The sequence below is a fragment of the Barbatula barbatula genome (assembly GCF_947034865.1).
Source record: "Barbatula barbatula genome assembly, chromosome: 15".
Lineage (NCBI taxonomy): Eukaryota > Metazoa > Chordata > Actinopteri > Cypriniformes > Nemacheilidae > Barbatula > Barbatula barbatula.
The window spans coordinates 629,183-651,551 of record NC_136778.1 but is presented as its reverse complement, the minus strand read 5'-3'; the positions used below and the strand labels follow the sequence as shown (position 1 = coordinate 651,551).

Genomic DNA, 22,369 nt, shown 5'->3' with positions numbered 1-22,369 from the left:
TAATATCTTTGATAATAGCCAAAATTTGTGAGGTATATTCTTGAATTAATAGTATTTGGTAGACTGCTCACATTACACACAGCATGAAATGTCATTTTAAGGACATTGTAATAGTTACTCTTTAAATAATCATTTATTATCAAAGGGAATTTCTCACAAATCACATCTCTTGTTATTTTGTCAGTGAAACACAGATTGGATCACCGTCACATATCTTAAAAAAAGTGTTTTTTCTCAGAAATAAGCAGCACTGATTTGTAGTAATGATGACTAGAGCAGATTTTAAACAGCGTGTGTATGCCCTGCGCATCCCCTCTGGACCCCCGCACACGCTGTTTGATTGACAGCTCTGAATCTCTCCTCCTCATCTTTGTGAAGTGGACGCAGTCATTGCTGCAGATGGTGGATGTTAACAGCACTGCAGCACGACGCCTGTCAATCAATAGCTGCACATCTGCTGTGACTCCGCCCACAGCATCACTGGCAAACAGGGAGGTCAGGATAATCTATAACTCTAAACCAGGCCATGAGAAGTCAATGATGTTTATGTGAAATACATTCAGATATATTTCTGTTTTATTTCAATATATGTCTTGATCAGCAAATAAATGTCAAACAGAACAATAAAAATACAAATTATTTTGTTTTATTTGTAGGTTTACTTGCTCTTCTCATGTATGTCGGACACTAGGTAGTAAGCAGTAATGAGTGTGTGTAGGTTCTTCCAAAGAACACTTGATGTGTCTGTAGATCCATTATGTGTGCGCTCTGAGCATATTAAACTTCTGCTGCACGGAATCTGATCATATGCTTCAGCACATTCAGACGGATGATCCAGACCGATCAAATTACCCAGAATCCCCTCTGACCAGCTTCCCAAAAATGCTTTCAACAGGATTTGAGCGATCAGGTTATTTAGGATTAGAGCAGATTCGATTCGATTATGAGATCAAAAGATATTTACTGTGAGATTAAAGGCCCTGATGATCACACACGCAAACAAACACACAGATACACACGCGCACACACACACACACACATCCTTTCACACACATACACACACACAAACAAACACACAGATACACACACACATACACACACACACAGACACACACACACACACACAAACACATCCTTTCACACACATACACACACACAAACAAACACACAGATACACACGCGCACACACATACACACACACACACACACACACACACACACACACACATCCTTTCACACACATACACACACACACACACACACACACACAAACAAACACACAGATACACACGCGCACACACATACACACACACACACACAAACACATCCTTTCACACACATACACACACACAGATACGCACGCACACACACACACACACACACACACACATCCTTTCACACACAAACACACACAATAACAAAGACACAGATACACACACATACACACACACACACACATCCTTTCACACACATACACACACACAAACAAACACACAGATACGCACGCACACACACACACACACACACACACATCCTTTCACACACGAACACATACAAACACACACAAGCACACACATACACATCCTTTCACACACGAACACATACAAACACACACAAGCACACACACACATGCACACACATACACATCCTTTCACACACAAACACACACACAAACAAACACAGACGCACACACATACACATCCTTTCACACACAAACACATACACACACAAACAAACACACACGAGCACACACACATATACATTGATTCACACACATACACATACACACACACAAACACACACACACATCCTTTCACACACAAACACATACACACATACAAACACAGACGCACACACATACATATACATCGATTCACACACATACACATAGAAACAAACACATACATGTGTGTGTCTATCTCATGTCAGTGTATGCACGCGTGTGTGCGTGTCATGCAGGCTCTGTAATTGTCCTGAAATGAAGTTTGTGCGTCTCGTCTCTCATGTGCGCTAACATGTTAATGCACATACGAACCCCCTAAAGTGTCATGTGATTTAGTGTCTGTGTGTCATGTTTGGCTTTAGGTTATGCTGTCATGTCAATGTTGTTTTGAAATGCTAACTGTTGTTTTGTATTACAGTAATGAGAATCTAATGAGAAAAATCATTATTCTAGCAAAACTTCTCAAAACTCAAACAAGCAGGTGCATTAACACTAATGAGAAGTGTGGAGGGAATTGTGATGACAGTAAATATAATCGTCCTTTTCCTGAAAACATGCCTCATATTCTATTTTCTCTGCATCATGTGAGTTTTCATTTCATTTGTGTCGGAGTGAAATGAAACACGCTCATGTCAAGTGTTTTTTCTGTGTGTGTGTGTTTTCTAGGTTGGAATGGGTGGAAATCATCGAGCCGCGGACTCGAGAGCGCATGTACGCCAACCTGCTGACGGGCGAGTGCGTGTGGGACGCCCCAGCGGGTGTCCAGATCAAGCGCAGCGGACAGGATCAGTGGTGGGAGCTCTTTGACTCCAAAACCTCCAGATTCTACTACTACAACGCTTCCACCCAGCGCACCGTCTGGCACCGCCCACACACCTGTGACATCATCCCCCTCGCCAAACTCCAAACCCTCAAACAAAACACCAACACCACCCCGCCTCCGGTTGCCCCAACGACCAGCGCGTCTGCGGACAGCAGCCCCGCCCGCAGCGCCGTCAGCACGACATCATCACAAGAGCAGGAAGAGAAAACATCAGCCAGCGAGGAGGGAGAGAGGTGAGAGAGCGAGAGAGAGAGAGAGAGAGAGAGAGAGAGAGAGAGAGAGACAGAGAGAGAGAGAGAGTACAGTCATTGAGGTCTCTCACCTGAAAGCATATTCATCCACATTTCAGAGGTTTCTCTTGTATAGCTCAGGAGACTTCAGTCTCTTTTAAGTATCAACTTTGTCTCAGATCTTTCTCCATAATCTGGATTTGAGTAAATTAGATGAGAAATGTTTGAGATCTTCAATTATATTGACTTTTGATCGGAGACGTGACAAATCTGAGGATTTGCATTTACATTTTACATTTACATTTATTCATTTGGCAGACGCTTTTATCCAAAGCGACTTACAAGTAGTTTTTATACAGTGGCACATTACTGCAGAGCAATCAGGGGTAAGGTGTCTTGCTCAAGGGCCCTTCAGTCATGACCTGCTGGCACTGAGATGTGAACCAGCAACCTTCTGATCAGAAGCCCAACGCTCTAACCATTAGGCTCTCGCTGAATATAACGTACATGTTATGTGTCAACTTTGCTGGATGCTACATTCTACATTTTTACAACTGATGTGTTATTTGAACTCCATTGATTTAAGCCACATCAATTCATTCATCTAGTAGTTTACACTCGGAAAGTGTTAATAAACAAGTTCATTAAAGTTCACCCAAAAACTAAAAGTTTGAGTTCTTCCAAATCTGTATAAATATATTTGTTCTGAAAATATTTGGAAGAATGTTTATAACCGATAACAGATTTCGCCCCCCCATTGACTCCCATAGTAGGAAACATTACTTTATATCATTTTTTGTTCTTTTGAACACAATAGAAGACATTTTGAAGAATGTAGGACAGTAAACAGTTTACCACCATTGTATTTTGTCCTACTATGAAAGTGAACGATACCAATAAAATTACAGGTATAGTTTAGTAGTTTCAATTTAATTCATTTAAGTATTTACTCATTTATTTTTTGTTATGCTTACTTAATCGAATCAAGGCAGTTTGCACAATTCAATGAAGTGAAGTGAACTAATTTGTTGTTCCAGTTTAGTATGTAAGGTTTAAGGACACAGCGATGGCCTGATGTTTAATATCTCTGAATGTTTAAAAGTGTTGTTGGACAGTAATGAATGAAATGAAGTGTGTCACTGGAGAATACAGCAGCCATCAGCGCTTTAAATTCATACAGTGTCAGTCTCATCCCACAGGGAACACGGCAGAGAGAAAAAGAGACGGTGAAATGATTTCGTGTGACAGAGGAGGCAAAGAACGTGTAAATTGATTTGAAGGTCGGATAGCCATGAATAATTAATATCCAGAGGAACACACAGCTCACTTTGTTGTGGGACTCTTTCTCAAGAGAGAGAGAGAGAGAGAGAGAGAGAGAGAGAGAGAGAGTTTGGAGTCTTAATCCGGCTCCTAAGGAAACAAACTCACACAGACACTCATTCAGTGAGTGTCATGGGGACGTTTCAGAGCGTTGTGGTGGCCAAGAGCTTAATTGATTTTATACACTTCTTTTTCTTTACCTTTTCTTTAACTATCAGAGGGCTCACAGACCTCTTACATCTTCTTGAAGGTTTTTTTTAACCTAATAATGACATTTTTCTGTAAAAGCTCTGATATTATAGTATGTTCCCAAACAGACTTTTGAAAGTGATGTTATGTCCAGATGAACCAGTGTCAAGTAAGGCTGCCAAAATAATGCAATATTTGATCATACGTGGAGTTGATGAATCCATTTAAATGTTATTAGAATATATTTTGTAAAATGAAGAGATCGTTCCAGAGGTTCATTTAATCATCATTTTTTATGTATTTTAGTCCAGTGTGTGTTGAATTTCGACAAAATCAAACCTCAGGAGTGATATAAAGTAATCCAACAGCCACGTGAAAGATTGACAGCATGACAAGACACATAAAAAAATGGACATACAGAATATTGTTGAGCTTTTACTAAACAGATGGAAATATGACTTAAAAGTGAATCTGAAATTGTTTTCTTGTATTTGAGGTCTGAAAAAACAAAGAGCATATGTTCTGTTAATTTCGCCGGTTTCCCCAGTTTTCATTTTCTGCAAATAAATGCAAATAGAAACCATATTTTTGTTTGAAATTTGGGAGAAATATTGTTAGTAGTTCACAGAATGAATCAAAAACGCTCATATTACCCGAACACTAACCAATAAATATAGTAAATTCAGAAAAACTGGAAATAATAATTGTCAAATGGTTTTTTTTATGAAGCAGTAATGAAACCGTGAGGCCCTATTATCATAGTGTCAAGCATTTATCTGAAAAGAAAAATGTCTGTTTTAATAAATCTGTGTAAAATCTGTTTTATCTTCTCTTGTTCAGGTTCAGATGGGGCACCGGGACCAGAGAGCGGATGCTCATCAAGGTGTCCGATCGAGAGCCCAGTTTCCTGACACAGGGTAACGGTTATTCCTGTTCGTCTCCGCGCTCGAGGCGATCGTCCAGCAACGCCCCTTCAGACCCTGAAGCCACGCCCCATTCCCTCTCTGACCGCCCCCAATCGCAATCACCATTCCTAAAGAGGTCGGAGTTATCCAGCACTCAGCGTCGTTGCTCGGGGGATTCCCAGCCTTCGTCTCCTCGCTATGCGTACGAGCCTCCTCTCTACGAAGAACCGCCCTCGGAATACCAATCCCCGCCTATTTATGAGGAACCGCCTACTGACATGCATTGCGATCCAGCCTTTTATGGCGCTGACAGGTCGCCGGTTCGGAAACCAAACCTTTATCACTCCCCCAAACAAAGCCCGTCCCCTTACGGTCAACTGGTTTTGACGAGACAGCGCAGCTCCACACCCGAGAAGACGGGCGATCGAGATTACGGCTCAAGCGTGCGTGACTATAGCTCTGCGGGGCGGGACTATAGCTCCAGCGGGCGGGATTACAGCTCATCCGTCAGGGACTACAGCTCCAGTGGGCGGGACTATAACTCCAGCGGGAGGGAGTACAGCGCGGCAGGGAGGGAATATGTAAAGCAGCTGGTCTATGTGGAACAGTCCGGCTCCTCCCCTCGGTTTAGGACCACAGAGCGTCTGCTGAGTTACGGGTCGACCAGTTCAAACAGCCTGTCGGCGGGAATGTCGTACGGCGGCTCCTTCACGCTTCAGCACAGTCACGATCTCAACGGCGGCAATCGGAAGCGGAAGAACCGCAAGCCGTCACTTCCGGGTGGTGAAGGAGAGTCCGGGCTCGGGGCGATGATAACTCAAGCCCGATTGGCCTGGGAAGCTCAACAACTGTTACATCAGCGAGGGGGCGTGTCCTCCGATCAGGGAGGGAAGGATGGCTATGAAAGCGACGGGGCCACGCCCCTCCCTCTACCCGGGCCGGTCGTGCGGGCATTTAGTGAAGACGAGGCCCTGGCCCAACCAGACGGCCACTGGAGACGTGCCACACTGGACAGATTGGCGTTTCCACAGGCACTGTTAGAAAAGAGTTTATCTGTGCAAACCAACCTGGCGTCACCTGAACCGTACCTCCATCCCTCACAGGTAATGAACACGAGACCTAAAACATCCAGTGGTCCACTGCAAACGTCAATGAGCCTCAGATGTGTTGAGAATACTTAAGAATGTCTTACATAGCAACATCATACTTCAGAAATATATTTTTGGGAATCTGGTGTAGTAATGCACTGGTGGATTTTAAAGTACTGTTTATAAACAAGACGAGTAGGTATATTTCACAGTACCCCTCTTATACTTTCTTAAGGGTGTAAAGGTGTTTTAAGTTCAGTCAGCTGTTCAGAGGATCCACACGTGAGAGTAAACACACAACAGAGCTGACATGCTCTCTCTCGGCTCAGTGTTTATATTGGGATCTCAATCCATTTCCAGCTTCACAGTCGACATTCACACAGAGACACGCCCTGCTGTTAGCTTATGAATATTTCATCATTTAAGAGTCTTTGCTCTTATGTAAGTCATGTCAGAAACTCTGTACCCACAATCCCTTCAGCACACAACAACATTCACTCAACATGAGTCTACACACACACACACACAACACATGAACTCAACAAATAAGTTTAATCAAATATGACCCTCAAATCTAAAGAAGAGATATAGAAAAGCCATGTTTTTGACATGACAGTCCGAGAAATACATTAATATTTTATATAAAGTATTTAAAAATATTACACTATTAATAACAAACATTTCATTTAAGCTAACAAACGTATAAATACTTCCGTATAAAGAACTTAGTTTTATTATTAACTGATTTTATTTCATGTGGTAGGCCTATTTTTGATTGATTTCCATTAACAGTACAGTTTTTAATACTTTTATTTAAATATATATATTCTGTATATACAAATATATTCATATTTTGTTTAAATCTTGACTGTTGGGCCTTAAAGGGACAGTTCTGTCATTTACTAAACCTTCTGAAGAACACAGAGAAAGATATTTGAACGAATCTTCTTCCTTGGCCACCGTTGATTGTTGGAAAATTTACTTCACAATGTCTTTGTTTTGTTTAACACAAAAGAAGATATTTTAAAGAATGAAGGAAAGCAAACAGTTCAGGAGTAAGTAATGCATACAGATTTGAGCAACTGGAGGGCGAGTACATGAAGACAGAATGTTTATTTGTGGGTGAACTGACCCTTTTAAGTGATAGATGTTGTTTTGAGATCTGCATTCAGCGTGTAATGTTTTCTTTCTAAGTCTGAAGATCTCGGAGCGTGTTCTCAGTTCGAGGCGAGTCGTAACGCCCGGAACATGATGCCCAGCGCGAGCTGTGGTATCTTCCAGGAGTTCACGCTTCGCAAACCCTCCTCAGAGACGGACATCGAGAACTGGGCCTCCAAACACTTTAACAAGCACACGCAGGTATGCGCTCGCTCCTTTATGTGCGTTTAACATGGTACACATCAACCCCGAATCGTGTCAAACTACACGACCTCGTCTGTCCCGCAGGGTCTGTTCCGGAGGAAAGTGTCCATCGCTAACATGCTGGCCTGGAGCAGTGAGCCCATCAAGAAACCCATGATAGTGACCTCGGACCGGACGGTCAAACGTGATGCCGTGGATCTCTTCAAACTCATCCAGACGTATATGGGCGACCGGCGAGGGAAAGTAGAGCCGCTGTCCGTGGCTCTGGAGGTGGTGGTGAGAGGATGGAGCTGTCAGGGTCTGAGGGACGAGCTCTACATCCAGCTGTGTCGACAGACCACTGAGAACTTCCGCTATGACAGTCTTCAGAGGGGCTGGGAGCTCATGGCCATCTGTTTGGCCTTCTTCCCCCCCACCCCTCGCTTTCACAACTACCTGGAGGGATACATCTACAGACACATGGACCCTCTGAACGACACCAAGGGTAAAAAACACTTCCATCCAATAGATATTAGAGTAAAAATTCAGAGTTGCTTCATTTGGGTGATTCTCACGAAATCAAGACGTTAAATATGAATTTATTAAAAGCTCTTTTCCTTTATATTTATTTAAAACAAGGTATGACATATTTAAAGGCATTCATTAACAAACTTTTACTGACAGTTTAACACAATTTTTTATTTTATTTTTACAAAAATGCCTTAAAAATAAAAAGCAAGCTTTTATGAATCAAACATAAAAAGACATTATTAAAATACACGTTATTAGAAACTTATAGAAGTAAACATTTTTAAATGCAGAAAACTGCCTATATCGGTCATGAGAAGGGAACAGGTCGCGTACGCAGCGTGACAAGAGAATATTACGTTTTTATCTAGAAAAATATAAAGTGATTTGTTAACTTGACAGCCATTTAAAGCTAATAGTAGATGTGCTTCTTTACATAAAATCAAACTTAATGTAAATATCTTTTTGTGCGTTTAAACAGTCTTTAAATGGACAGTTCATCCAAAAATGAATTTATTAATCATGTCATTTCATACCTGTATAAATGTATTTTTTCCGAGTTTTTGGAAGAATGGAAGCAAATTTCAGGTCTGGGACATCATCCACTACCATAGTAGGAAAATAAATATAATATTTTTTTGATCTGTTGAACACATAATAGAATTTAGGAAGGCAAATATTCTCAGGCACGGTTCAATAGCATTTAATTCTTCCCACAATGGCAGTCAATGATGTATCGTAACCACATTATTCCATAATGACTACATTCTTCCAAATATCTTTCTTTGTGTTCATTGGATCAAAGGAACTTATACAGGTATGAAATGACATGAGCGTGAGTAAATAATGACAGAATGTTCATTTTTCGATGACCTGCCCGGTACGGAGGATGAGAATATCAGTCCTGGACACTTCTTTCCTCCCCTATTTCTTCATTTTTATTGCACATGAATATTCTGTCAATCTTTTTTTTTTCATTTGAGAACATCTAGTAGAAAGTCCAAGTGTTTCTCAGAATATAACATTTTTACTCAGTTTAAATAACATTATACAATGGACTAAGGTTGTGAGTATTTCATCAGAAAAACCCAAAATATGTCAAAAAGATGTTTTGTCCCAGGTAGAGAACACCTTCAGATGATTGTTATGATTTATCGTTCGAATCTTTACTGGCATGATGTTTCAGTGGTCTCGTGAGAATCACCCGTCTGTGTTTTCTCTTACAGGAGTGGCGATAAGCAGCTATGCAAAATACTGTTACCGTAAACTCCAGAAAGCAGCGCTCACCGGTGCCAAAAAGGTTTGTCCGTCTCTTATGTTCTGGTGTAATGGATTGTTTAGCACGTTCTGTAGAAGACTCGGCATGCTGAGGTGGAAGGAGGGTGTGGTTTTAAGCTCTGGAACATGCTAGAACTCACTATGACAACAGGCTGTTGTGTATTGACAGATCACATCTTTGTCAGATTGATTTATATGTCATTCCTGTGGCTTTGCTTTGCTGTGGTATGAAAAACACTTTCACTTTACTTCAGACGCTAATCGCCTCATGGGAGTTCAGTAAGTCACTAATCCCATAATGCATTGCTTAGTAAAAACAACAAATCCAAGATTGAAGACAAGATCCCTTTAATATCGGGATTATTCCTCCTAGACAGCAATGAGATTAAATTGAAAGTTTTGTGTAAAGGCCCAGTGAATTAAAAATGTACAATGCTCATTTTTTCATGAAATATTTGCGTTTATTTCAAATAGATTATCAATGTGGGTCATTGTCTTTTTAAAATTCGTTTGCGCTCATAATCTTTAGTTGAAATCTGAAAATGCACTTCCTTCCTGTAAAGACTATCTATCTTAGATGCCATGTGTGAAACGGCTTGGGCGGAGCATCAGTTAACTCCTCCCCTTCAACTGTCAGTCTGCTGCCAGTTCCATTTGAAAATGCAACGGCTGCTTTTATGCATCCAATCAAATAGCAGAAAAAGCCACACACACTGTTTTTCTCATTAAAAATTTTAATTTCTTTCGGAAATGCATCAAAACACGTAATTAAAAAATTCTCGCAATTTCTGGTTAACAGGGACTTTAAGTCTCATCTGCGTCTCAGAGAAAAAGAGTTTGAAGAGTTTTTCTATTTCAGAAGAGATCATTATTGATGATCTCAATATGAACTCAATCTAGATTTGGGTAAATGTGATGAGAAATTTTTATTTAAAATCTACAACCTCTTTTTACACCTCCATACTCTTCACGTGTTTCAAGTCTCATTTGTTTCTCGTTTAGCCGTTTTAGGAGAAACATCCGAGTCTTAGTTGATACTTGCGAGAACTCCATCCAATCTTCTGAGCTCTGAAAGAGAACCATGTAAAGCTAGAGAAACTTTTTTTATGATTTAAGAGCGAACCTTTCAGATGAATTCCAGATTTCATCAGGTTTTTGGAGGAAAGCCACGTTCTCGTTCAGCACACAAACACAGTTTTGTTTGACCTCGTCGGGTTGCCAAGTGTTCACCAGACAATCCTCCCTCTGTGTGTGTGTGTCTGAAGGGTTTGAACAAGCCGTCGCTGGAGGAGATCGCCCACGCTCGGAACGCCATCTTCAGGCTCTCCATGTTCGGCTCGTCTCTGGAGGAGGTGATGGCCATGCAAAAAGAGCGTTACCCCGACCGACAGTTGCCATGGGTACAGACGCGGCTCTCTGAAGAAGTTCTTGGCTTGAACGGTGATCAGACTGAAGGAATCTTCAGGTTAGATGTGCTTCATCAACACTTCTCATCGCTCTGGTGCTAGAGCGAGTCTGTATTTGAACATTTTTTACTTGTATTAGGACGTAGATTTCTTAACACGGCAGATTATTCTAGAACAACAGCTACAGATAAACAGCGCAATCTCTATCAGGGTTCGATCCAGCGATTCCGCATTACCATAAGACCACCAGAACGCTTTTGTCCGGTGAGTTAAGAGCCAAGACTAATGCGATGAGACTGTCATTGAGTTCGAAGTTCAGCTTTGCCAAGCGAGAGAAACCTCAGAGCGAGTCCGATAAACACCCGGTCATGAATATTTTCATCGTGAGGATTTAAACTCGGGGTTTATGTCTTGTTTCACAAGACTAAAGTATTGATTTGAAACTCATTTGAACAAATACAAAGCTAGTATTAAAGCTGCGAGCAGCGATGTGCGGGCCCTCGGGCATGCACCGCAACCATGTTCAACCACAACCGTCGGCATGAGGAACAGTGAAAGGTATGCAACTTGCATACAGGGAGTTACATTATAGATTTTTCTGTGCCATATTTCCTATTGCCAGCTGGTGGCGCTATTACTAAAGGTCTACTGACATGGATATGTGTTCAGGCCAGGACTATTATCAAACATGTGAAGTGTGAGGCCGGATGGATATTGTGTGCCTGAGTTACTGTAGCTTAATGTTTCCTGCAATATTTCCTATTGCCAGCTGGTGGCGCTATGACTTTTGGTGAACACTGACGTGGATATGCGTTCAGGACAGGACTCTCGTAGAACACGTGAAGTGTGAGGCCGGTCGGATATCGTGTCCTTGAGTTACTGTAGCTTCATGTTTCATGGCGAAACATCAAACTTTGTCAGGCCACCACGGACACGCCCCTCAAAGGAAAGTCAGGAGATTTCAATGTACCATCACAAAGGTGTGAAGATCACACTGGCTATACTGTTCAAATATGAGGCTGACCTGTTTGAATCTGTACGAGCAGTTAAAAACATGCCATTTCCTGTTTCCTGCAGGTGGCGCTATAACTGTATCTGGATATTGCCATGTAGAGAAAAAAAGAAAATAATGGTGATACAATTAATGCTGGCGAATTACAGTAGTATTTGTTATTTATTTTTACGTGTCATAATTCCTGTTGCCAGCTGGTGGCGCTATAACTATTGGAATATTACCATATAGATGTATTCAGGCCAGGACTTTGAACAAATGTATGAAGTCTGTGGCCTGTAGGACATTCAATGCCTGAGTTACATCAACTTCCTGTTTGAATCTCTATGAGCATTTAAAAACTGTATAAAACATGCCATTTCCTGATTCCTGCAGGTGGCGCTATAACTGTATATGAATGGAGATGTAGATGTAGATGCCATGTAGATGTATTCAGGCCAGGACTTTGTTCAAATGTGTGAAGTCTGTGGCCTGTGGGACATTGAATGCCTGAGTTACATCAACTTCCTGTTCATGAAAAAACGCCAAACTTTGGGAGGCCGCCAGGGTCACGATTCCCCATGAAAACTCTAGATCTCCGCAATTTAGCGTCGCAAAGGCCTTAAGAAGAGATTGACACAAATATGATGTCGATCGGATAAAAACTCTAGGAGGAGTTCGTCAAAGTACGACAGCATGAATTTTCTAAATATTGCAAAATTACACAGAAAATTTAAAATTACGGATTTCCTGTTCGATTTAGGGATATGCTCCAAGAGGCTTTTCTTCATGATCCAGGGTGTTACATGTGTCCACCAAGTTTGGTGCATGTAAGTGTTGCGTAGCGGTCTGGGCAGTTCTAGGTGGCGCTAGAGAGCCATTTTGCCACGCCTAGTTTTAAAACCCATTTCAAACGCCAAGTTCTGCAACGTCTGATGCGCATGCTTCGTATTGTGAGTTTTAGAGCATGTTTAGGCCTTCAAATTAACGATCAAAGCGGATTCGGAAGAAGAATAATAATAAACAACACAGAAACAATAGGGCTCTGCACTGCAGAGCAAGCCGGTGGCTTGCTCTTTCGTGCTCGGGCCCTAATGATAAGAGACGCGGCGGAGGGATATCTTAAACATTAAAGTGGTTCTGGTCAAGATGCCTCACAGAACCCGGATAAGTATAACAGACCAAACAGTATTCAAGAGTAATACCACAGGCTGGTGATGTTTGTTTGTTTGTTTGTCTTTCAGAGTGCCGGGAGATATTGATGAAGTAAATGCGCTGAAACTACAGGTGGATCAATGGAAGGTGCCGACAGGCCTTGAAGATCCGCATATTCCAGGTCTGTGTACATTAATAATATGGATTACGTATTTTTCTATTAACCCTGGAAGCGAGTTGTAGCATTTCAGGACTTCCGGTTCCATCGCCCCTATGGGTTTTGGTAAATCGCCTGACGTCGATAAGGTCTGTGGTTAACAAAACCTCTAAATATATTAAATTTTTAATCGATTAAGATTGTGTTTAAACCTTTATTGTGTCTTTAAAACGGCGGTTGCTAACAAGTTGCTAAAAACTTTCTTTGGCTGGGACGTTAGACGTCATCACGCACATAAATCTCACAAATAATGCAACATGGGCACAAATCTCTTAAAACATTGTTCATCATTCACGGAGTAATAACTTAGCAGGGAACACGCTTTTAAGAAAGTTTGACAAAGTTGTCTTGGTGGTTTAGTGGTGGTGACGTTGATATCGAGCGACCTTAAGTATAGTCTGTTTATAGCATCGTTTTAGCTTTTTACTTCTGCCGATTGTATTTAATAGGAATGTTACGATATTTTGAAAAGAAAAATGAAGACCAACCATGTTCTTCTTGTCTAATAATAACTGTTGCTTTAAGGTTTGAGGTATAGTACGAGATAGATCAAATGACTCAAAACGCCCTCTTGTAAAATAAAAAACTGCACCAGCTGGTAACCACGATCATATTGAGACAATTTTGCTATTGCGATACCATGACATTTATAATATTGTTACATCCCTACTATTTAGTCTTTAAAAATATCAAATATTGTGTTAATCTGTAAAGATTTTCTTCATAGACAAAAAAATGATTTTATTGTTTACGATAATTCAAAAGTCTATGGGTAAAATGCATAGGCTTTCGGTCGAGGGAACCAGCGCGGCACTCACTTCCGGGTTGGCCTAGAAAAATACATCATCTCTGAGGTACTGGAGGATGAAAAACATTCTTTAAGTGTTGAATATCTATATTATGACTGACAGTAAACCTGAGACTTTACTCAATATATCATGTTTTTGTCACCACCAGGGCCGGCCCAAGTCTTTACGGGCTTCCTTTTATTTCGGGGTCCTCCTGTGCACCCAATACAATCGATTATTGTCCATGTTTGATTATTTGCATGCACACTTTAAATCTAACAAACCCAATTTTATTCGTTGTAGCTGTGTTTGGGATGTATGAATGTCATAAAAACAAAAACATACAAACCTTGCATTACAAGTGTATTGTGATCGTTCCATTACTTCCCATTTTAGGTGAACTGTCCCTTTAAATTTTGAGCACAGACCGTAGAAAGATTGTGGAATGGACTATTCAATGCATTTAACAATTTGCAACAATTTTATTTTAAAAACCATTTTTATTTTATTTTAACCACAACCTATAGACACCCTTTAAAGCCACACAGCCCTTGATGATTTGTTTTATTATTTAGTGTATTTTCTCATCCTTATCCCAAATAAAACACTGAATTGACAATAATTATAAATCACACAAATGACATATTCTTTATCTGAATCAGCATTTTGTCGTTTGCGTCAGTAAATATGCTCAGAGTTGGATGCTCAACATTTCTATGGTTAAACACTAAACAGTTGTCAAATATTGAATGTCACTTACAGTATGTCATGTGTTACACAGCACAGCATCTTGCTGAACAGCTGAAGACGTGACAGTAGCTCCGTCTTCTTTGATTTGATTGGTCACTTCTAGACTCTGTGACCAGTAACTCCCGCCTCCTTCCAATTGATTGGCCACCTCACATATTTTGATATTGCAATGTTTAGTCAGTAATTTCACACATTGTGACACACAACACAGAACAAATACAGGGTACAGTGAGAAAATGGAGCTGTAATTAAATGTGCTCTTGGGGGGCCCCCTAGTGGCGGCGAGGCCCTAAGCAGCCTCTTAGTTCGCCTATAATAATAATAATACATTTTATTTAAAGTCACCTTTCATGGCACTCAAGGACACCTTACAAAATCCATAAAAATACATTAAACAATAAACCAGTACAGCAACAACAGTTACATCACACAACAGTCAAATAAAAGCCTGGCTAAACAGATACGTTTTAAGACGAGATTTAAAAACTGCGAGAAGGAGTGTGTATATGAAGAAGATCTTGCAGATATGAAGGAGACAAATTATTAAGTGCTTTGTAAGTTAACAGTGAAATTTTAAAATTTACACGGAATTTAACTGGGAGGAAATGCAACTTCTGTGAAACAGGAGAAATGTGTTCAAAAGTGGAAGTTTTGGTAATGACTCGAGCTGCAGCATTGTGTACTAACTGTAATTTATATGGAGATTTGGAAGGAAGCCCATAAAACAGAGCATTACGATAGTCGATTCGTGATGTTACAAGAGCATGCACAAGCGTAGCAGTACTCTTGAGTGAAAGGACAGGACGCAGACGATTTATATTGCGAATACGGAAGAATGCAGAACGGGCAACTCTATTAATGTGAGATTCAAAAGACAGAGTTGTGTCAAGAATGACACCCAAACTTTTGACCTGATTCGATAGAGAAACAGAACAGTTATTAAGCTAGAGCCATTATTGCTCTGAAAAGGTTGAGACAAACTTTGATTGTTATTACAAGAAACTAATTTGACCTGTTATTTTAAATGGTTAAAAAGTACTGCACAAAACAACCTAAGAAAACCCTAATAAAAACCCCCGAACATCCCAGAACACACCTGCAGCCTCGGGCTTTGTGCATGACACATTTGTCTGGGAATATAAATCTCTCTCTCTTTACACACACGGTTGAAGATCTAGAGCTCCTAAAAGCCTTTTCACTTTATTCACTGTGTTTATATACATATCTGTTATAATATCTTACTGTAAGTCTTTTAGAAACTATGTGATTTATGGAATTGCTTTTGCTTATCGATCAACCCATATTCACAAAATGTGTTCGATTGAAGTGCTTTCTAGAAATCTGATTCCAGGTCAGAGCGCTACCTTAGCCACTAACACACTTCTCTGAATGTCATGTTTGAATATCTCCGCACGGACAACCATCCGACGCTCTGCCAAGATTACTGAAAACTGGACTTGTGATGTATTCATGTCAGCATTAGCTCTAAACAACACGAAAAACAACATTTTGCATATATGTCTGTGTAATGTCCATATTAATTCTGTATTTATAAACATATACACCTTCATGCACATATTTAAGAAATACATTTAAATTAATAAACACGTACAGTATATAAAATTGCAATTGTTGGTAAATATAAATAAATACATGTAAATATTTTTACATATTTATAGTTTTTGTGTTTATAAATACAGAAAGAATATGCACAGTTCACAGACATATATTACGTAAACACACATTTTTTCTGGATGCCATTAATCAATTTACATGCAGTTTATACCAGTAATTCACAACACAGTTTTATGATTATCATCTGTGTTATCAGCATTTACATTCAAGTTTGCACATTGAGACTGTACATGTCTGATGCTTTGAAAATACCATAAATGTTCACATAAACTGCACAACGTGACTCACATAATGTCAAATCGCATGCACACCTGAAGCGCATCTGCAACCAGATAGAAATGTTGATTTCATTCTATTATAACTGTTATGTAAGTGCAAATTGAGAAGTGCATTTTCCGGGTTTGCAGGATTACAAACTCACTACACCTTGAATTGATGTTTGTCTGAATGCATGAGTTTTATCCCTGAGGAGCCGTGCAGATTTACGTCTTACAGACTTCCCGATGAGACCGTCCGAATACGGCTAAAGTATCTCCTTCATGTCCTGTTCTCCTATGGAAGTCAATGAATTGTGTCTCTTAAATGTCCGCTGCTAATGTTTTTCCAAAAATCTTCAAATCAATACAGATTTGGAACGACTGAATTTTCATTTTTGGGTGTTATTATTTTGAAAAACATTTGGCCCACTCTTTTGTAGCCTTATCAGAGAAAAGCATCATTTAACCTTTTTGTGTCTCTTGTGTTGAATAAAACCCAGGAAGTGTGTTCAGATCCGGCAGATTAAGTTCAGTCATGTGATGATCTGAGATTTAAAGGAGAGAAATTGACCGTGTGGCTTCAGAAACTAACACTAGACCTGTTATCGCCTCTCTTTGTCTGTCTGTCGTCTGTCTGTCTGTGTGCAGCGTCTCTGTTGAAGTTGTGGTACAGAGAGCTGGAGGAGCCTGTGATTCCTCACGAGTTTTATGAGGAGTGTGTCATGAATTATGATAACCCATCTGCTGCTGTTAGCGTCGTTCTCAATCTCCCTCACATCAACAAACTGGTGCTCTGCTACCTCATCCGCTTCCTACAGGTCTGTCTGCCTTTCAGATCATATGTCTGTCCGTCCACCGGTCTGACCGTCCTCATTTCTGGCTCTTCACCTGTCTGTCTGTCTGTCTGTCTGTCTGTTCACCTGTGTATCTGTTTCTTCATGTGTCTGTCTGTTATCCTCTCTGTCTTTTCACCTGTATGTATGTTAGAAATGAGCACATCTGATCCTGGAGAGTCACAACCCTTAATAAACACACCTGAAGAAGGTCACCAAGACTTTCACGACAACTAGAAAACTTTAAGACATGCCCATTCCAGCTGTATGCCAACCCGCCCGCCTGTCTGTTCAGATTTCTATCAGCTTATCTGTCTGTCTGTTACTTCACCTGATTGTGTTTCAGCTCAACAGTCTTTGTGTTTTTTTTCATGGAGAAAGGATGTCTTAGTGGTTGAACTAGTAAGAACCCTTATTGGATTGGATTCAATTTATTGTCATTACACACATACAAGTACAGTGCAACGAAATGTATTTTTAGAAGAAGATAAAGCATAACATGGGGGAGGTGAGGAGAAAAACATGTACACAATACACCATAGACAAGACTTGCAACAGGGATAAGTAATCCAGTTCTGACAATCAGCCATCTGATCCTGCTGCCATGGTGGCGCCGTATACAGACCCGCTTGTTATCCAAACACCAGAGATGTAACGTACCCAACCGTCACAAGCTGTCATGTGGAAAATTCCAATTAAATTCACGATTCCTTTGCCCTCTATGAAGGCAGAGCCGTTGGAGTTTAGAGGGATTTGTGTGCCACTATGTAGACGTTTGAAAGACAGTTGGCAAAGGAAGCCATGTAATTTCCTCATAATCATCACCTGGCATGTTCATGTGACAACTAAGCATTGTGTCCGTCAGCAGATGTGGCGGTTTTGATGGCATAAAACCTGTTTGCAAATAAACATACATTTTACATTTTGAAACGTTTTTAATATATGCTTTATTATACTATTATTAACACTACTTTTCAAAATATAAAATGAATTGTTTCTTTGGAAACAAACAAGGGCTCTTCCCATCGAAGGGAGTTGGTTATAAGAACGATGACTTCATTTGGAATGTTGCTCGTGACGGTTCGGTACGAATACACAGTCTGTTACACCCCTACCAACACATATTTTCAGTCAGATTCTGGTTAACCTCTCTACTTCATCATCCTTTTATACTTTAATGCGTTTAAAATATTTCCTCGTTCTATCTTCACAGGTATTTGCTCAATCGTCCAGCGTGGTTCTGACTAAGATGGACGTCAGTAATCTGGCGATGGTGATGGCTCCAAACTGTCTGCGCTGTCAATCGGACGACCCGCGTGTCATTTTCGAGAACACGCGTAAAGAAATGAGCTTCATCCGCGTGCTCATCCAACACCTTGACACCAGCTTCATGGACGGAGTGCTATAGCCAACAAAAACATACACCCACACAGACATTCACAATCACATCTAAACATTGGCACACAATCTTCAGATGAAAACAACAACACGTGATTTGCTCTGGCAAGAACCTGACTCTGCACACCACACACACTCTTCAACAAACCTCTCTTAATCAGTATTCATGTCTTGTTTCCACATTACGAAACATCGAAACTGTCCCGAACACAGGAATTTAACGCTAATAACAACGTTTTCTGAGAGTTGAGTTCAAGACTACATTAAGTTTGTTTCCTAACCTATTGTCCCATGTTTCTCATCTCAGTTGAAGGTTAAATCCTGAGGCCTTTCTGTTAGATTTATGATTAACACACATTTGCTTAAAACTCTTCTTATGTTGCGCAGTTTTGTTTCTCAAGTTCATGTGACGTTCTGGTTTGAAAAGTGTTTTCACAGGAGTGAGAAACAAATCCAACATACTGATTAAAAACAAATTGTGCACACCACACGCCAACTTTTACAGACTCATGAAAATCATTTCAGCAAACAAACGTTGAATCCTCGATGCTTTCTGAATGTTTGTAACCGATGAAGCACATGCTTTTGTTTTTAGGCATGCATGTTTGTCTTTCAACTCGACTGACTTTTATAACATTCTGTGGTTTTATAGGATTCATTTGTTTGTTATTTATTTGAAAAAGGGTTTGAAAGTACTGTACTGCCTTTTTAATTGAACACAGGTGCATCTCAATTCATTCAAATATCGTGAAAAAGGTCAATATTTTTTGTCACTCATTTCAGAAAGTAAGACCCAATATATTATTTAGATTCATTACACTTTCATTACATTTCAAGCCTTTATAATGTTGATGCTGACAGATAACGAAAACCCAAAATTCTGTGTCAACCCAAAATTGTAATATTACATCAAATCAATAAAAATTGATATTTTAAACAGAGATGTCAGGCTTCTGAAAAGTTGACCAAAGTCTTAAAATTTGCATTTCATTTGGAATCAAGGTCCCAGAGTCTGGAGGAAGAGTGGAGAGTTGCTTAAAGTCCACTGTGAAGTTTCTACGGTCAGTGATGATTTGGGTTGCCATGTCATCTGCTGGTGTTGGTCCACTGTGTTTTCTCAAGTCCACAGTCACCGCAACCGTATACCGGGAAGTTTTAGGGCACTTCATGCTCCGTTCTGCTGACAAGCTTTATGGAGATGCTGATTTTATTTTCCAGCAGGACTTGGCACCTGTCCACAGTGCCACAGGTACCAAAAGCGGGTACAATGACCATGGTGTTACTAAGCTTGACTGGCCAGCAAACCTGCCTGACCTGAATCTACCACAGATAATCTATGATGAGAGACACCAGACCCAACAATGCAAATGACCTAAAGGCCGTCATCAAAGCAACCTGGGCTTCCATCACACCTGAGCAGTGCCACAGGTCGATTGTCTCCATGCAACGCCGCATTGATGCAGTAATTCATGCAAAGCAAGGCACCATCGAGTATTGAGTGCATAGAAATGAATATTGTTTAAAACATCCTTTTTTTATTGATCTTATGTAATATTCAAATTTTCTGAGACACTGAATTTTGGGTTTTCATAATCTGTAAAACATAATTATCAACATTTCAAGAAATAAAGGCTTCAATCCATGTGTAATGAATCTAAATAATATATTGGTTTTACTTTCTGAAATGAGTGACAAATATTATTGACCTTTTTCACGATATTCGAATGAACTGAGATGCACCTGTATGTCACCGGTCACGTTCACTTCTTATTGTTTTATACGTTTATTTTGTACAGTGTCTCACTGGAATGGTACAAACAACACAAACTCCCTCAGAGCAAACTACCTATCACAGGTGAAGTGTATCATTTATTCGTTTTTTGTCGGATTTCATTCTTTGCTTTTCCAGACATGTTTCTCGTCATTTTAGGGAAGGATGAACAGGTTTTTTAACAACCAAAATAGTACACACTTCACCTTTATATATACATGCACAAGAACACACACACAGATTTGGTTTGGTGCTTGTAATGATCTATACCACACTGCCAAACATAAAACATTGAAACTATTGGTCATTCCTGCCTTCTGAATTAGAGATGAGAATGTAATGAGAGACGAAGTGAGTGTGATGAAATTGATAAAGAACATGTCCAAATCATACATGAGAAAATTAAGTTTGGTTTCATTTCATTTCTTCTCCTTACTCTTGTCTGGATGAGATCTTTTCTATCATATAAGTGAGGACTGTTGATTGATTATTACAATGATGATGTTTCAAGGCTTGAGGGTTTTTTCTTAATGAATGCGCACTTTTGTGACCCCAAATGAACTTCCGGTACACATTCACAAACAACAGAGCGCCTGTAGATTATTTCTGATAACAATCAAAAGAAACCCAGAAGAAGTGTTACTTGGCTAAACTCGTCTCTCTGATATTTTGAATTTAGTACCAACCTCAAGATGTCAATGTACCATTCGGTTTCTTTAAATGCCACCAAACTTAAGGATTCAACAAATGTTATACATATAATTGTTATACATTAAGATAATAATACTTATTAATATTAACATAAATTAAAAAAAAAATTAAGTGAACTGCCGTAAGTGAACTGGGGGTTATGCGCGGGTGCATGTGATGAAACGGTCTATAATTCTCACAAATTCTGCTTCATTCTCATTTTATTTTAAATATCTGGTTTTCAAAAAGAATACGTCTGGACACGTTCTTCTTGATGGTCTTCAAGAGATTTCTCAGTGTTTGTCTTCACGTCAGCACACACACACACGCACATATCAGGGCCATGAATTCACAACCTCATATGTACAGAACAACATATAAGAAAATACAAATAAACAAGCTGAAATAAAAGAAAAGAAAATTCCTACAGCAGGATAGTTTATTATTCACACATTTGAACTTAGATTTCAAAATTGTGGGGTAAAAACTGTTTAAATAAGTGAAGTATGAACGCGAGTATGATAAAAATGGAATAAAAGTTACAAATATGTGATGTTTGTGACCACTGTGACCACCTGTCTGAGACCAGCACACACACAGCAATGACAGCTCTATCAACACAAACAGGATTATGGGTAAATGTGATGTATGCTGGTATGTTTGTCACAGGTCTGCTCTCATGGTTTTACTGTATTCATGAAGTCACGTTAACAAAAACCCTCTCTCTTTTTGTTCTGAGGTCAAAGGTTATTCTGGACCATACAGACGTACTGAACGTTGTTTATTAAACAGTTCAAATAATTAATTGACTTCTTGTCGTATTCAGTAGTGGTTTCTTCACACTCTCAATTCACAATTATGAATATACTGTTATACTGTTATTTTAAGTTAAACAACTGGGGGGAAATCACCCTTTCACTTATTGAGCGTAGCACATAGGAATCAGATTAGAAGTCTTTGGATTTTTTTAAAGGAAACAAGGGCTTATATTAGGATACAAAGAGATTTCTAGTACTGTTAGTGGAGTGTTAGTGTTAGTCTTAATAAATTGTC

General features: G+C 39.7%; 1 protein-coding gene across 1 annotated transcript in view; it reads left to right on the top strand.

The window, feature by feature from the left end:
- The window catches only part of arhgap39 (Rho GTPase activating protein 39), a 38,427-nt gene extending 18,638 nt beyond the window's left edge, over positions 1-19,789 (top strand). The window contains exons 2-10 of the mRNA XM_079475187.1: positions 2,390-2,779; positions 5,126-6,293; positions 7,473-7,637; positions 7,725-8,124; positions 9,374-9,447; positions 10,691-10,890; positions 13,067-13,158; positions 17,273-17,442; positions 18,671-19,789. Coding sequence (XP_079331313.1) covers positions 2,390-2,779; positions 5,126-6,293; positions 7,473-7,637; positions 7,725-8,124; positions 9,374-9,447; positions 10,691-10,890; positions 13,067-13,158; positions 17,273-17,442; positions 18,671-18,865 — 2,854 coding nt within the window. The 3' untranslated portion in view covers positions 18,866-19,789. The remainder of the gene's footprint in view (positions 1-2,389; positions 2,780-5,125; positions 6,294-7,472; positions 7,638-7,724; positions 8,125-9,373; positions 9,448-10,690; positions 10,891-13,066; positions 13,159-17,272; positions 17,443-18,670) is intronic.
- The last annotated feature ends 2,580 nt before the right edge of the window (positions 19,790-22,369 follow it).